The 17,847-nt window shown below is 34.3% G+C and overlaps 1 protein-coding gene across 1 annotated transcript; it reads left to right on the top strand.

Annotated features, from left to right (window-relative positions):
* Positions 1-11,613: 11,613 nt before the first annotated feature.
* Positions 11,614-13,719, top strand: KVR01_001875 (uncharacterized protein). Its single transcript, XM_044781923.1, has 2 exons — positions 11,614-12,058; positions 12,128-13,719. Exon 2 carries the CDS (start codon positions 12,569-12,571, stop codon positions 13,364-13,366), a length of 798 nt encoding a protein of 265 aa, XP_044649830.1. The 5' UTR covers positions 11,614-12,058; positions 12,128-12,568; the 3' UTR covers positions 13,367-13,719.
* Positions 13,720-17,847: the final 4,128 nt, after the last annotated feature.

The following is a 17,847-nucleotide window of genomic DNA, read 5'->3' as shown; positions in this document are numbered from 1 at the left end:
AAAGGAAAAGGATATTATTAATATTAATTAATTTAAATAATATATTATAAAGTTTAAAATATTCTTTAAACTTATATATATCTATTACTATTAAAGGAATTAAAATATAAAAACTTAATAATATCTATAAGCTTTTTTATAATATAATAATTATAATTATTAATTTAATTAAGTTATTTAAATAATATAAAATTATTTAAATATAATAAATAACTTTATAAAATATTTTAATTTTAAGGAATTAAAAATAATAAATATTTTAAAATAGTATATTAAAAAGTAAAGAATTTATAAAAGGAAGATATAATTAATTAATAAAGTAGTTATATAAAGAAATAAAAAAGAGTTATAATAAAGAGAGAAAAATATAAATATTAGTAAGAAATAAAATCTTTCCTTAATAAGAGGAAGGAATAAAAGAAAATAGTATAACTTATAAAGTTTACTAATTAAATAATTTAAAGTTAAGATTATAAAAGTAAACATTACTTAACTTATAAAAAAAAGTTAATTAATAAAGAAATTAATAAATAATTACTTTCTATAAATAATTAATAAAAATAGAAAGAAAATATAATAAATTAATACTAACTAATTAATTAAAATAAATATAAAATATTCTTTTTAACTATAAGAAATTTAGTCCCTCTCTTTAATTATTTTATTATTTTAATTAATAAATTATTATTATTAAATAAAAGCCTACTTTCTATTTATATAAAAAGATATTTTTAATTTAAATATTTTTTATTATACTCTTTCTTTTAATAATCTTTTTATACTCTTTTAATACCTTATATTTATATAATAAACTCTAAAAATAAAAACTTTATTAATTATAAACTTTATAAATAAATACTTTTAAAATTAATAACTTTTAAAAATAACTTTTCTTTTTCTACTTAAAGTAAAAACTATTAATATTATTTATTTATAATATTATATTTAAAAATAAAAATATTATAATATAAATATAAATACTTTATATAGTTTATTTAAATTAATTATAAATCTTTAAACTTATTATAAATTACCTCTTTTATATTTATATTAAGATTTTTATTAGAAATTAAAGTTAATTTATAATAAATAAATTTTTTAAAGTTATATAATTAATTATATTATAAAAGCTTTTAATAAACTTATAAAGTAAAAGTATATTTATATAATCTTTAATTTTAAAATTATTTATATAATAATAAATAGCTTACTTTCTTTATTTTTTAATAAAAATACTTTATTATACTTAATATATAAAATAAATAGTTTAAATTTATAAAGGTAAAGTTATTATTATAAAAACTAAAAGATTAATAAGTTTAAACTTATAATATTATAAATAAACTTATAACTTTCTTTAATTAATAAGTATTATTAATTCTTTATAATCTATTATAAAGGTTAATTTATATTAATTTAATTTAACTTTAAAAGATATTATATAGCTTATAAATAGCTATATAAAAGATATTAAGTTTTAATAAAAGTAGGGTAAATATTTACTATAATAATTAAAAATAATTATAAATATAAAATATAAAAATTAGTTTATAAATATATTAAAATATATATAATATTTATAAAAAAAAAAAAATAGCTTTTTTATATACTTAAAAATTTTATATAAAAATATTAAAATTATTTAAATAAAATAAAGGAAGAGATTACTCCTTTAAATTAAAGAATTAAATAAAATCTATATATATATCCTTTTATAAAAATAAGTCTAATTTTAATATATATAAATACTTTTAATAAATATTATTATATCTTTTAATTAAATTAAATATATTAAAAGATTATTATATTAATTTAATTAGTTTATTAAATTACTTTTAAAATAGAAAGTATATTAAAAGAATCTAACTATTTCCTAATTAATAAACTTAAATTTACTAATAAAAACTTTTATATAAAGTTTTATAGTTTTAAAAACTTAAATAATTTAATAAAATATATATAAAATCTCTACTTATAAAGTATATATATTAGATATTAAGAGAAGTAATATTAATAAAATTAAGCTTTATAATAAACTAGGTTAAAAGTTAAGAACTATAAGGAAATACTTAGTATAATATAAAGGTATTAAATAACCTTTTATAGGGATTTTAAGAAATATATATCCTAGAATTTATAGGCACCTATTATTCTATATTAACCTAGCCTTTATTATACTATTTAAATAGGTTAATTTTAATATATTATTAAATTTATAAAGTTAAGCTATATATATATCTATTAATTTAAAGTTTTTAATTAAAGTTAATATTATTATAACTTATATTTAATTATAAATATTTATAAAACTTTATTATTTAAAACTTTATATATATATTAATTTATATTAAAATTAATAAAAGTTTAAGTTTATAAAATTAAAAAAAATAAAAAAGAAATTAAAACCTTACTTATTAATATAATATTAATTAAAACTTTTAAATAGTTAAAAAAATTAAAAATAATAAAAACTTAAAATATAATATATTAGTTAATAAAAGGAAATTATTATCTTATAAATAATAAATAAAGAATTATTTCTTTTCTAAAAGAAGTAGCTTATAATATATTAAATATTTTAATATATATTTATTTTTAATATTTCTTTTCTTTAAATAGTTTAACCTATAATTAATAATTTTTACTATTAAGGAGGTATATTTTAATAACTATTAATAATAACCTTAAATATAAATTATATAAATAGATATCTCTTTTTAAAGGATTTTATTAATAATTTATCCCTTTTTATTTTTATTTAATTAGTATTTAAAAGTAATTATTTTATCTTTTTTTTTATTTATTATAAGTAAATAGTTAACTATAGAAGTTAAGGGTAGAAAACCTCTAGCTCTAAGTGTAAAGTCCTTACCTTTAACTTTAATATTTATTAAAAAAAGCTTTTAAATAAAAACTATTAAAATATTTTTAAAGTATTTTATATAAAAGAAATTATAAATTTTATAAAATAAAAACTTAATAAGGTTTTAAAAAATTATAAAAAGTTTTTAAAAATATAAATTAATTATTTTAAAGTAAATATTTTTAAAAATAATAAAGTTTATATTAAATATAAATATTAACTTATTTTTAAATTTTATAAACTCTTTTTTATAAATTTAAAAATTATTATTTTTAATAAAATATTATATATATTTTATATAATAAATTATATTATTTTAAAATATTTTAAATATAACTTTAATAATTTTAATTTATAAATTAAATTAAACTTTTTTATAATTAATATAATAAAAGTATTAACTTATATAGATTATATAAAGTAAATCTTTTATTTTATTAAAAGTAATTACTTTATATTATATAGTATATTATTAATAAAAGTATTTATATTATTATTAAAAAGTTAAATTATTTTATTTTAATCTTTATTAATTAAATAAAAGTTTATAAGAAAAATTAAATATTTAATTTTAAATTAAAAACTTTTATTATTATTATAAATATATTATTTACTTTATTTTATTATTATTATTAAAAGGTTATTAAATATAATTATATTTATAAACTTTATAAAATATAAAATAAATATTTTTTAATTAAAGATTTAATTTTTTATATTAAATTATTTTATTTAATAAATTCTTTTAATAATAATATATAAAATATATTATTTAATATTAAGTAAATAAATAAAATTATAAGTTTTTATTATTTATTATTTTAACTTTAATTTTTTATAATTCTTTTATAAATTCTTTTTAAGAAACTTTTTTAAAAGATTAATAAAGTAAAAGTAAATATAGTGCTGCTCTTGCCGGGTTTAGCAGCCCTCCTTGCTTGGGCTTAGGCCTATTAGTGCTCGTCCTTATTGGCCCGTTTATTATATTACCTTTTAGCCGGCAATATAAATATAGCCCTCCTTACCTTTTATCCTAATATTATACTTTGAACCTTTATACTTTCTTATCTTGTCTCTTAACTCGACCTTCTTTATTCCCTGCCAGCAACAGGCTCCCTTACTCCTTGCTCTTCGTCTTGCCCACGACCGCTTCATGCTAGCCCTTACTACTTCCAAGCCCTGCTATCATCATTGCATTATTGCCTTGCCTAACATTTAGATCTATGCGTTTCTATGCTATCCGTCCTTTTCTGTCCTTCGCTACTTCGCGGCCGTTTCCAACCAGGTTCTAATTTTAGGCCGAGTTGGGCTAACTAATACCCTTATCTCTAGCCCATTTCGCGCCAGGTAGCGTACAACCATATTATAGCTGCCAGCCTATTTTAATTACCACTTTATCGCGCCTTGCCTATTTTTTTCTAGCTACTAAACCCTATCCTAAAAAGATTTTTTTTTTTACCTATAGGGTATAGCTTTGCATTTGCCCTATTAAAACCCTTAATATATATAGTATTGCCTATTTTGCCTTTAAAAAATGCTATAAATGGCAATAAATTAATATAAAGATGGTAATAAAAGGCCTCCTTCTTTAAGTATATATTAGCTTTTACCTAAAATGTTCTTTTTTTTATAAATTGGATGCCTTATTAATAATAGTTGGACTAATTTTAGGTGTTAGCTATATTAAACTATATAAGGGGCCGTTATAATAGGAAATAGGGTTGACTAGTGGATGCCCGTAATCTAGGATGTAGCGTTAAGGGGCGGCTGGGGAGATGCTGGCGACGAGATGGGAAGCAACCACCTGGATAAAGCAATGGGCTTAGAATCAGCCTCGGCTAGCAATTTAAGATAAATAAAGGCAGGGCAAAGCTGGGAATAACGCCAACTCCACAACGTTATATATTAACCTACACGCATATAATTTTGCGCGCATATAGAGGACGAGCTATGCCCGTTTCGGCTTGCCGAGGCGGAAGGTATCATTGCATTGCCAACATCATTCCGGGGTTAGAAATACATGATCTTCGGCGCTTCCGGTAACGACCCACCATGGCTTAGTATATGTAATAGTTACAGGTCCGTCTCATTACTTTTTGCATGGGCCTTCCCCTCGCCCACGCCATCTCATATTCAACACCACCAATAGAACAAGATGGTTCGCTTATAGGGGTTTGGCTCCGCTTCCCATCTCCTCCCCGAATACCTCCTCTCCAAATTGGCAGTTGCGTGGTTGGCTAAGGTCTAAAGGTGTGGTGGTGCTCCGCTCTATGTTCTTCAATGGCCATCAAGAAAATGCTGCAGCTGGACACATTTCTCGCGGCAATCAATGGAATGGACAAAGTAGGACACAAGTAGACTCTTTGCCATTAAGCTATCGCAACCGCTTTCTTGCTCCGCGCATATAAAGTTTGCTCTTTCTCCTAATGATCGTGTTTAAGGCAGCTACTACGTACTAAATGCTTGTCGTGAAAACTAGCTTAAACTTTCGTTTCTTTTGCAATTTAGCTGTCCTCGCGCTTGCAACAAGATGGCAAATATCTCTCTTAATAATTAGCTCTTTTCTATTCCTTCCCAGCAACTAGGCGGGAAGCCTATAAGCTAGAGTTCTCGCTCTTAGGGTAAATATACCCTAATCGCCCTGCCTGAAGGCCAAAAGAAGCTGCAACAAAATGCCCGCGGCAGCAAGCGCGGTTCTCCGGAACCCCCTATAGCCAATATGATTGAGATATTTAGCGATAGTAAGTCCGATTATAGCGATATTGGCGAGGGTCGATCCCACACGCCAATCCCACAGGCCAACGAGCTTTGGCGGCTCATCGCGCCCAAGACGCGAGCGGCCAGCATTGCCAATACTAGTTCGTAGATATATTTCCACGCTTCCTTTAGTAACATATTGTGCTGACATTGCTGAGCAGGCAAGAGGTTTAATTTTCCCTGCGGCGGTGGTAATTTGGGCAAGTTGGCAGTAAGCAAGACGGGCACCTTGGACAACTAGCAACCCGAGATACTGCCAATTGCTACTATTTATCCCAACCTTGCTATTAAGCGTGGCATACATGGCTTAAAAAACCAACCTTTTACAGGCCCAAGCTACGCAATAATGTCATATTAATTACAACAGCCTGGCTTAATAGATACTATAGCTTTAGCATTACTACTATTACTTTGAATTTCATTTTTGCCAACGCCTTTAAAGGCTATTTTAATACATAGCGTAGAAGATCCATTTAAAGTCTTTACCACTCAGAATACTAATGCTGCGCATAATGCCAACCGCCAAGATGCAGCAACCCAACTTAATAAAGAACTAGTTGGCCTGTATAACTCTGTATCGGACCGCAATTTTCAGTCCTGCAGATCTCTTAGAGAAGAGTTTCGCCCGCTTGAGAGTCCGCCGTACGCCAACTCAGCCTCTGGCCAGCAGCGGGCACGCATTTCAAGAGGTCTTTTGGAGGGCCTCGGCATAGCATAGCCACGGCAACTGCCTGGTTTAGTAAAAGCTATGCAGCAAGATAGGGCAGGCTCTTAAAAGAAGACGTTCAAGCTAGGATAGATATCCTACTTTCAAGAAACTGCTTGCACCGGGGCTGCTGCTAAAGTAGCCCACGCGACACTACCCGTTGAGGAGGCTTCACAACCGCACAAACGCCGTAGAGTAACCTCTCAACATAAAAGAAGGCTTTATAAACAAGACATGAAAAATACTTATACCTCTTTTAATAATAGCAGCAATAACTAGGTAACTTGGCCATTAAGGCGGCTTAAAATAGCCCCCCCAGGCCCAACCTACATAACAGCTACTAGTTGGCATACTAATTCTAACCCTAAAAGTACTAAGTTATAACTAGTTTAAATATAAACTTTAAAATTAATTAAAATACTATCTACAAAATTTATAAAGTAGTTATTTAAAATAGCAAATATTATAAAAATAAAAATAAATAGTATAATAATATTCTAGCTATAGTTTAAGTAAGACCTTTATTACTTAAAATGTAAACTTATAGTACTTAATAATCTATATTTTAATTATATACCTAATTCCCCAGCCAGGCAGCCTAACTTAAAGTTAAATTATATTTTTAATAATAAACTATATATTACTAAAAAACCTTTATAATTATAAATAGAAAATAATATCTAGGCCCCGCCCTTATTAAAATTTAAGGCAAAATATAAAATTAAAAAAATTATAAAGCATAAAAGGCATAAAAAAGGCTAGCAAATTTATATAAAATAGGCGCAATTTAAAAAACTAACCTAAAAACTATAAATAAATTTTATTAAAATGGATATACTAAAGGCCTTTAATATATAGTATGGGCTACTCTAACTTATTGCTCTAGAGGGACTTAAGGACATAAACTTATTATTTAGGCCAGGCTCTAGGGCCGCTTTATATTATCTATTATTATCTACATTTAGTAAATATTTTAGGTAATGATATTAACCATTTTATCCTATAGATGTTTAAATTTCACTATGTTATATATTATTAGTCGGCTGAAATTAGAATTATTACTTATTTCTACAGGATTTATAGCCCTTATTAATTAAAGATGTGCGGCTTTAAGCTGGTCTCGAATAGTTTTATTATAAGGCTTTCACGGTTTCTTAGTGCTATTTTATTTTAAATTTTATCATTATAGGGTATTCGTTTTTTAAATATTGGATCTTTGAGCGTTTAAGACTAGCTTAACGTAAAGAATAAAATGGCCAAGCATGTTGCTAATTTATATTTTATTTTAAGTATGCTATGGCTATAGTTATAAATATCTGGTGCTTAGTAAACTATAGATTGGACCTGATTAACTGTAGTAGTTTTAGATACCTACTTAGTAGGTAATTACCCAATCTAAGTTGTGAAAGATATTAAAAAAAGTAATAAGTTGCTGCCATTGTGCAGCACAGCGCCGTCGTTTTGGCTTGCATCCCACCACGGAGCAAGCAGTACGTACCTTTTTCTGCCGTACTTTTTCTGCCGTCAGTACGTACCTCTTTCTGCCAGTCAATACGTACCTTTTTCTGCCGTCAGTACGTACCTTTTTCTGCCGTCAGTACGTACCTTTTCCTGCCGTCAGCAAGCAACACCGGTCGACGCTCAGAGGCCACTAATCATCCGTCATGTATACCCAATGCCAACGACCGGACCATCAACATCGGAGTGGTGACCACAATAGCCCAGCTATGCCCCACCATACTCTCGGGAATAGAATATGGTAACGATGAATCCCAGACATCAGATCAGATAAGTTCCTTAAGTTGTGCCAGTGCCACATTAAAGGCTACTTATTTTTCTAGATTCTCTCGTCAGGCTGCCAGTCACGACATTGAGCAGGCCACGGCGATGTCGGCTGGCGCGCCACAGCTCAGACCCGGCACCAAACAGAAGGCTGACGATGACGGCCCCGACGTCCCTGGCTACGCGGCACCGCACTTGAGCAGGTGCAGGCTCCGCCTCCCAAGGTGCGACGGCTAGACGCCGAGGGCGCTGCGACATATCTACACTCTCCAACAGGAAAACCGACTTCAGAGAGGCCCCAGCAGGCGTCTCAACCCAGATCCTTGGCCTTCGACGGTTCGATGGCAGTCGGATTCTTGCGGTCGTATGCGCTTCTCGTACTGAGTCCACTGGATTTTTCTTTGGCGAAAGAAGCTCACCTGATCCCTTATGATGTTGAAGCGGGGTTTTGAGACACTTCAGACGGTGTGGTCCGGATCAATATTTGGCCACTCTTGTTGCTTTTCCTTTCTCTCCGAATCCTGTACTGCAACATTCAGCTTCTCAAATATTTACAAACCGACGCTGGCGGAGGAAACAGAAATTGCGATCACTCGAATGCGCGTGGCGCATTATAACAGTAGGTACCAACTAATTTAATAACTAATAGTTACTAAGACTTGGCCATACTTCTAGCATGGTATTTCTCGGACGAGGGGATTGGAAAACCACCAGAGAAAAACGTCAACTTTATTGGCTAGAGATTACACAGTTCTGGATGTTGCATTTCTCAGTTTCATTTGTGACCCAGTCGGAATCTGTAATCGCCTTCTCTGCTTCCTCTGTTATAGCATCAGCTTCGTGATTGCCACAATTAAAAAAAACGAAGCTGGAATATCGGAATTTAAGACAAACGTAGTTCAACTACGTTTTTGCTGCAAATACATCTATATGGATGATCCCATATGCAGCCTGCAAATCACAGATCATAACGACTGGCGCCAGGTAATCTTCAGCAGTGGAACAAGGCCGGCACAGAAGCTCTATAGATGTTAGAATGACTAATCAGTAAAAATTGTCCACATACATACAAGTACAATATACGCTCTGCGGGGGATCCGCGTAATACGACACATCCAGTTTACAGTTTTCTGTCATTACGCCTAATATCCTAATATATATTTCATTAATCACGGCAAACGCAGAAGGTGCCACGCTGCCTTCCCCGGCTTCTTCCGCAACACTCATACCACAAGGAAGACGGTACGTACGAAATTTACCATCCTTCACCCGGCCTCACCATCGCTATTGAGCAGGACGCATAATTTCTACCTAGTGGTTACAATTATAAGTCACTTGGAAGATGCGGGAGGCCTCCATTATAAGGTTCCAGCCCAGCTCACGCCAGACGTATTTAAGAAGACGGGCCCGAAGTCATCATAATGACTCAACATCAGGTCCAAATGACTAATTTTTTGACTGCTTCACTCCACAATATAATTACCTGCGCAAATTTATTTAGTAGAAGCCTCTACAATGATTACCAGATATTCGGTGCGAATTTGGCTTGCAATCGTTCTACTCAGCCTGCTTTCGCTAGCAACCGCCATTTTCAACTCGGTGGATACACTCCTCGCTGGCATCTTGCGAGATCAATTCAGAGGCACCGGAGCAACTGCCGGTTACTGGAGTGACAAAGTCAAGGTCATGGCACTCCAGAGTCTCGTTTTACAGTGCATTTATCTTGGCCGTCGCTGCCACCCTGTTTGCATGGGTCGGCCTTATTACAGCAATCTAACCTGGATAGGGAAATACTCGGTTTTCTAGACAATTCATGGCATCATATTGGTTGCCATTGGAGGATATGCAGTTTTACGAAAGTTTAGAATAGACCCTGTCGGCGATAATTCGCCAGACAAGATTATCCAAAAACCTGGAGCAGGCCATATAGCGAAAATTCACAAAGGACGTTTGCTCGAAATCCTCGATTTGTCGTTATTCTCGAGCGGACTTTGCTGGTGAGATTCCGAGACGATTATTCGACGATTTCGGCTAGCAGCTAGATTGGCTGCAAGAATGGACTGGTGATACTACCCGTTTTCACAGTCTAATGTCAGATGACCTCACGATTTTACACTGGCCGTATCTTATCGTAATCTTATCGGCTGTGGCGAAGTATTGTGGCTATTCTAAGCACAGTTGGCTCAGGCAATGAAGAAGATAGGAAAATCATATCATTAATACCGTTCTCTGAGATGACCTTGTTTTCGGACATCGCATATCAAGAGCGGAATGGCCTAGTAAGGAGCTCCCTCGGAAAACCATCTGAGTATCAAGAAGCAGTCCCGCACAATGCATACATGAGCACTTATGGTGAAATCTTGCAGGGAGGCCCTGTCCTGCAATCATCCAAACGTCGGAATTTCACACCACAATTGGTATAATGATGTTCAGGAATTTGGACCTGGGTCAATCCACCGGAAGTGCACCCGATACCTAGGCACATGTCATCTCGGGAGAGGTGGCTGGTTTGAAAGCGCGTACAGGTCACGATGATCTGATTCTGGTGCCAAATCTCTCTGCTTGGATTTATGGCAAGTCACCAGAACCAGGTGACTTAGCAATCCCCTCAGTCAGCAGCCATTCGTCGTGTGTATCTACGCCGCGAGCTTGGATAGATCGGTCCAGAGGAATGGACCAGAGCATCTCATTCACTCATCTCACATCTTTTTCTGTCGACTCGTCACCCGGATGCCATTGGAAAAAAACGCCCGTTCGTCCCTGACCTTCGGTTCGCACAGTCTCCTCCCACACCTTGATGCCAAGGAAATCGCATCATAGGTCTTGCCCCAAAATAGCCATGGCCTTTTGCCAGTGAACTCAGAGTGGTGTCAGCCGCCCGGTTTCCCTGCCGTTGGCTCAGGTATTCTCCGTCTCGCAAGCCATCCTGGCGCAGTCCCCCGCCATTCCTTTCATTCTACCAAGGTCATCCAAATATATTGCTTGTCTCTTGTGTTCTCAGGGGCACATTGGTGTACCCAGACACACTTCCCAGGCGGATACAGCAGTCACGGTGATCGTATTGAACATAGCGCCTGCATGAAGGCTGCAGGATTAATGCATGAGAAGCGCCGCGGCTTATTCCATTTGGGTTGTCTCGAAGACGCAAGCCAGCTGTCCGGACCCTCCGGTGGCAACTGTGCAGGATCTGACGATATGGGGAACACTTCGTAGCGCCCGGTTCCATAATGGATCTCTTCGTGCTTGCTTGTTGATCCTACCACAGGCCCTGCTCTTTCAGCTGCCTTGAGGAGTGCAGACCCCGGTGACCTTCATGCCGCAGCCAGCCGACAGTCCCAGCCTTGCTCTCATTGGCAGTCAAGGCAGCATTAAACTTGTGCAGCGACCAGGAACAGGCTGCAGGTGAGTGTGCGGGGTCGAGAGGCTGAGACGAAAAGGCAAGATTCCAAGTACGACCACTGGCAGGCGTATTTTACGGCCGCGATCAGCCGCTAAAGCGGTCTCGCGGAGCGGGAGCGCCGGCGTCATCTCATATGATAGGTCCATGCTTAGCAGCGCGGCAGATGCCGGTGGCCCCCCGAGACACACTGCATATTAGCGCTGGACAGACCAAGCCCAAGCAAGGCCCACATCAATCAGCCACCAACATTCTTCTCCCTCTTCTACAATACTCATCCCGCCGCCAACGCGCCGGATCTCTACGCTCTCTGCCCAACATGATCTCTTGACCTCTCATCTTTTTTCGCTTCAGACGGGCAACACCAAGCGTGTCAACTACATTACACCTCGCAGCTGTGTCCGAGGACGCTCGTCGTCTGTAGAAATATAAATCCTCGCGCAGACCTCACTCCGATATTTTGCCTGCAAGCATCACCACTTCCCCAGTCATAAATAAACACCAGACCCGAAAGAAAATGTCGCAGTGGAGTTCTATGTACTTGAAATCTAGTGTAAGCCGACAAAGATGTTGTTTGACAGACCGTCGTCCCCTAGTGTTGACATGAAAACCGCGATTGCAGATGATCAAATCAGCTTGTGAAGTGGCTGTGGATTCCTGCCATTTCAACTCAGCAGAGCCGGATGGAACTCCCAAAAAGACATTCGACTGTGGCAAGACCGACTGTCCTCACTCTGTCAAATATGCGCCGAAGAAGTGAGCCTAAGCGGGAGGCCGGAGTTGATACTTTTCTTAATCAAGTAGGACCAAGGTGAATATATTGCGAATCAGTAGGGAAATCGGAGCTTTGATGAGATTTTTATTTCTTGTAGGGTAGGCGACTGGCATGGGTCTCTAGGTAGTCGGGGAAACGGCCCATGCGATACTTACCCCATTAGGATTAACCTTGAATTCAAGAGGGCGCACAAGTGTATTATGTAACGACAAATTTTATTTGATTATCATTGAGCTATCCCACCCCGCGTCATAAATATCACTTTCACAAATACAATTTCTTGCCATCATGGAAATCGTTTCGTACCATGAAGCGTTCAAACAGATTGACAATGAGCTCCATTACCAATGTGTTAAGGGTGTTGTCCGAATCGATGGTCTGCTTTACCTCGCGGAATGGCATGATCGATTGCAATTACCTACGGAGACTTCTGAACTGCGCAGCATTCAAAAGATATACACTGAAGATCGTGGACCACTGATCAAGCCTGCCTGGACGGTTACAACTCCAGAGCAACATCATTACGTCAAAACACCGAGTATCCATTCATTCTACGACGTCTCCGATCTCGAAGGTCTAATCACCCGGGAAATCGAGACCTGTGAGCTGCTGAAGCTCCATCCTCACCCAAACATAAGCCCCTACTATGGGTGCACCGAACTTCGAGGCCGTGTATCTGGCTTGTGCTTCAAAAAGCATCGGCAAACCCTACTGGAGAACCTCAACCCTCAGGGCCTGAATAAGGCAATGTTCCTAGACAGTGAGCATCGCCGCTTATCCGTCGATCACTCACTCAAGGAGGCTACCTACAAACTTCGAGAGGCTATCGAACATCTACATTCCCTTGGAATCATCCACAACGATATTAATCCGGCCAACATTATGTTCGACGAGGACGGTGCACTTGTCCTCATAGATTTCGACAGCTGTCAGCGCCGTGGTGAGCCTCTAGGTAACACGAAAAGAACCTACGGCTGGCACGACCCAAAGGTGACGGTTGCAACGGAGCAGAATGACCTCAATGCCTTCACTGAGTTACAAACCTGGCTTTTTGGCACTTCAGCAGGTTCTTATCTCTTTCCATAGATCCCGCTCATGTCATATGGTGAAAACCAAAATGGCCTCTCAACGACAGAGTACCACAGTGTACCTTGACACCTCCGATTCAAGGGGTGTAAGTGCTGTGGTCAATATGGTCCCATAGCAATATCATATGGTTGTTCGAACTTATTATACGCATTTTTATGAGATGAATGGCTCTTTAGAACTGGTTGCGTTTGTCTTCGTGTTTCTTCTAGTCCAGAAGCAGCGGGACTGCAGTCACGCGAAGCGGCCTATTTGACTATCTTCAGATAATACACCACTTTACCAGTTTATAGTCGCTGCTTCCTGCAGTTCAGGGTACTTTTAGGAAATTTTAAGCTCAATAAGACGTTTGACCTTGTGGATTGCACAGGGACGGCAAATCTAAGGTTGCATATCTCAGAGTACTGATTGAGAAGGTGGTGCATCGCGCTGCAGGCAAGTTCAAAACATCTCCAAAGACGTCCCTCATTCCCTGCTTCAACCAAGATTCCGAGAGTACCTGAATCTATTGAGGATGTAAATGTGCACTATCAACGAAATGAATTTAAACCCACTTAACCCCGCAAGGTGGAAACGTCGAATGAACCGCAACCTGAAAAGGGAGGTCCACCCTTAATATTTGATGAGACCAACTTTGATATTGATGTTTTTCAGTTAGCAGATAAAGGTAAATGGATGATTTAAGGAAACCTTCAGTTGCAGGATGCTTTTAAGAATTTCGGCGTTAGTGGGAGGCCAAACTACGATTGTGATCGAAACCATCGAGTCATGCAATACTCATTTAAAGCAGAAGCAGGCAAAATCTACTTTCCAGGTGGCTTTCCTAAGTGTCGGGCTTTCCCTAATCGAGGCTTCCGGCATCGCTCCTTGACCATGAACAGGCCCTACCGGTAGTAGCGAGGCAGAATCAGCCTGCGATCCCAGATCCTCTAATCCATGCGAGACGCCGGTAGAGGGTGATGGGACGTTGTGTACAGTCTAATGGCGACATCTTGGACCCGAACTAGACACTCAAGATAGCCTTTACGCGCCGCAAACGGCTTCGACATGGCAGCTACTAAATCAGGTGGCCTTCCTGCGGCTACGCAGTAATTATAACTCCTTGAAAGCGTGCAGAATAGCATATGCCACATGCATGCATGGGGGGATCCCGAGTACTGCCTAGTTGTCAACGCATTAGCTTATAGTTTATAAATCCCTAGAATAAAAATTCCATTATAATATATATCTCCCTTAAGCTAGAAATAAAAAAACTACTAGTATTACCACTATATTGCTCCATAATACTATAACTACTTGCTAAAATTTTATACTATTATAATTAAATATTAGACTTTATAGTTAAAAAGCTATATATAACTTAATTATTCCTTCTCTAAAAAAGGCGTATAACTATTTAAAAAATAAGTAAAAGCTATAAGTTTTTAGCCAAATTCTTTTTCTTTTTAATAGGCGCGGGCTTTAAAAATAATATATTTAAAGTTGCCATTAAGCCCAATACGCCCAACTAGTTGTCCTTATTTGCTAATAGCAAGTTAAAATTAGCCTTTAATAATATTAAATAACTTTTAAGGTCCTAAAATAAGCTAATTAACTTAAAAAGTACTTAAACATTAAGGTTTATTTTAAAGGGTAATTAATTAATAATAGCACAAATTCTCTTAAAATAAGCTAGCATTTAAGTATTATAAACATTTATAATAAACTAATTTATAATTTACTTATCCTTTTTATTAAATATTATAAAATTAAATTTATAAATTAGGTAGTAATAATATTTTATATTTTTTCCATTAATTATTAAATAATATTTATAAATTTTTATAATATAATAGTTATGCGAAACAAAAAAAAAAAAAATTTATTAATAAATCTTATTTTCCCACTTTATAATATAAAAAAGCTTAATAATACCTTATATTACAAAAAACATATTATAAGCGTTTTAGTAATTTGCAACATCTAGTACTATAGCACCGCACTTTATCTTATAGGCAAAAAAGGGAAAGTATATATAGTATATAAATATAAAAAAAAATAAATTACCAGCAATAAAGTTGCTAATAAATGGCAATAGCTTAATAAGCTGGTTATTAGTAAATACCTCTTGCCAAAACCTAATAAAGTAGTTTGGCTATAAATAAATTCCAATTAGGGGGACCAAATTATTCCATTTTTTATTAATACTTTTTATTAAAATTTTAAGCTCCTTATTATAAAGTAATAAAGTCTTTACTAAAAGAATAAAAAGCCTAAAAATATTTTAAATAATTCTAGCTTTATTTTTACTATAAAAGTTCTTATAAGCTTTCTTAAAAATATTACTATTAAAAATAATTTTCTAAAAAAGGTTTTAATTACCCTTAAATATATTTTAATAAAAATATTTATTTTTTTTTTTAACCCTCTTCTTTAATATTTTTATAAATATTCCTTTTATTACTAGCAAGGTTTTATAGTACGTGTTTTAATATAGGGCACTTTTCTTTTTATATAGCTTTTAATTACTAGGCATTATAAAGATTATAAAGTTTAAATGCTTATATTAAAGTAATAATAAAAAGCGCTTTTATATAAATATATATTTTATATTAAACTTAAAATATTTATATAACTAAAATTCTTTTATTGCCTAATAGCTAATTAAACTAGTATATTTATTATTAGCAAGCTTTATAAATATTTCTTTAATAAATGGCGTTAATTAAACTCGCTTTAAAGGCGTAAAATTATATATATTTTTAACAGCTTATTTTTAGCCCTTATATTAAATAAAAGGTGCTATTAACCACTTTAAACTTTAATATTTATATTTTAAAGCAACTTAATTTATTTATTATTAACTAAGGCCTATTAGCGCTTTATAAAGCATACCTTAATTATTTATATTATGCCCCCTTTTAATAACTTATTAGGCTTAAATTTAGGCCATAATAATAAAATATAAAAATAAAGGAAAAAAGATAAGTAAATTTATATTATAATTAAGCATTAAAAGAAAAGGGTTAAGCTTAATATAAAATTCCGCGCAATATAATATAATTTATAATAACCAACCATTACGCGTATACCGCCATATAAAAATAATTTATTACCTATTTTAAAAAGCTAAAAATGGGGAAATTAAAAAAAATAAAATAGTAAATAAGCATTAAAGCTAAAACTTTATTATATAATAATAATCCTAGTAGGCTTTAAATAGGGTTTAAGTACATTTATAAGTTAAGCTTTAGCATAATTTTATATTTATTTCTTTTAAGCCAATTATCTTTTAGCGCTATAACCTTGCCAATTATAACCATAACCTTAAACTATTATATATAATAGATGCTATAAACGCGCTTAATAGTACATGCTATATATTATATTGTTAGTAGCTGCTGCTATGGAAACTCTACTATAAACCCTTATTATTACAAAGTAAAGGTAGAGAGCCAGTTTATTCTTTACTATAAGTGGCCCTTTTCATGATTTACAGCCAAGGTGTAATATTGAGATAAATTGCTTAGTTGGGTTTCTACTTAGCCTGCTTTATTAGATGCCTGCTTTTATATATTGTAGTTATAATTTAGAACATTGTAAGTGCAAGGAAAAATAAATAGCGTTTTAAAGATTTGGTATATGCTTAATTCTGCGATTATTAATAAAGCTGCGCAATTTTTAGTTTAATTAATAGATATTGATTTTAAACTTATAATTCACTGCTAATTCTATATACTAAACACATAAATGGTAGGGAGAGAGGCACGCTGCGTTGAGCTTTACTCGTTTTTCTCTAGCCAGGGCGTCAAAGGTCGCAGCCTGATACAACGTTTTAGTGCGCATAACCTGCTTTGTAGTAGGTCGTTAGGTGTGTTACATTTGAGGCGCAGTAATGGACGCGTGGTGGTACTAGCTGAGCCGGAGGAGTGACCAGTCCTTGTCGTCTTTGTTATCGTTACGGCCGCGTAGTGGCCCATGCAATATAGATCGCGGCGTACATGTCGCTGCCTCTTTTGTGGTCATGCCCTTCCAGACAGATAGATTACGTCCAAGTACCATGTGGAACCCAACCGCGGATCCAGGTCCTCATCTCAAAGGGTGAAACTCAGAGACCACAACTGCTCAGTCAAGGCGCAGGGCTTATAATCGTGCTGCGTAAGTGCTAAAACAACCGAGTAACATGCAGAAGTTTATTTGTGAAAAGGGAGAGGATAACACTCTACAGCCGACGCCGTCTTGGTTCTCTGCATATGAATATGCTGATGCCTTGTCCACTGTTATAGTCAGCGAGCCTTCAGGAAGCGGAAAACGTAACATATCGAAGACTGTAAGGCAAAGATTGCCTCCCTAGAAGCCGCACAGCACGAAACTATGTCTGAGAACGAGATGCTGAAACGCGAGCTCCATCGTATGAGCCTCGAGAACAATATGTTCAAGGCAGACTATCTGTTTAGCCATAGTAGGCCGCTGGTAATCATAGGGCCCCTACAGTACGGTTC

This window comes from Diaporthe batatas (assembly GCF_019321695.1).
Source record: "Diaporthe batatas strain CRI 302-4 chromosome Unknown Contig00002, whole genome shotgun sequence".
Lineage (NCBI taxonomy): Eukaryota > Fungi > Ascomycota > Sordariomycetes > Diaporthales > Diaporthaceae > Diaporthe > Diaporthe batatas.
Note: the sequence above shows the minus strand (reverse complement) of the source record. Positions and strands in the feature narration are given on the sequence as shown.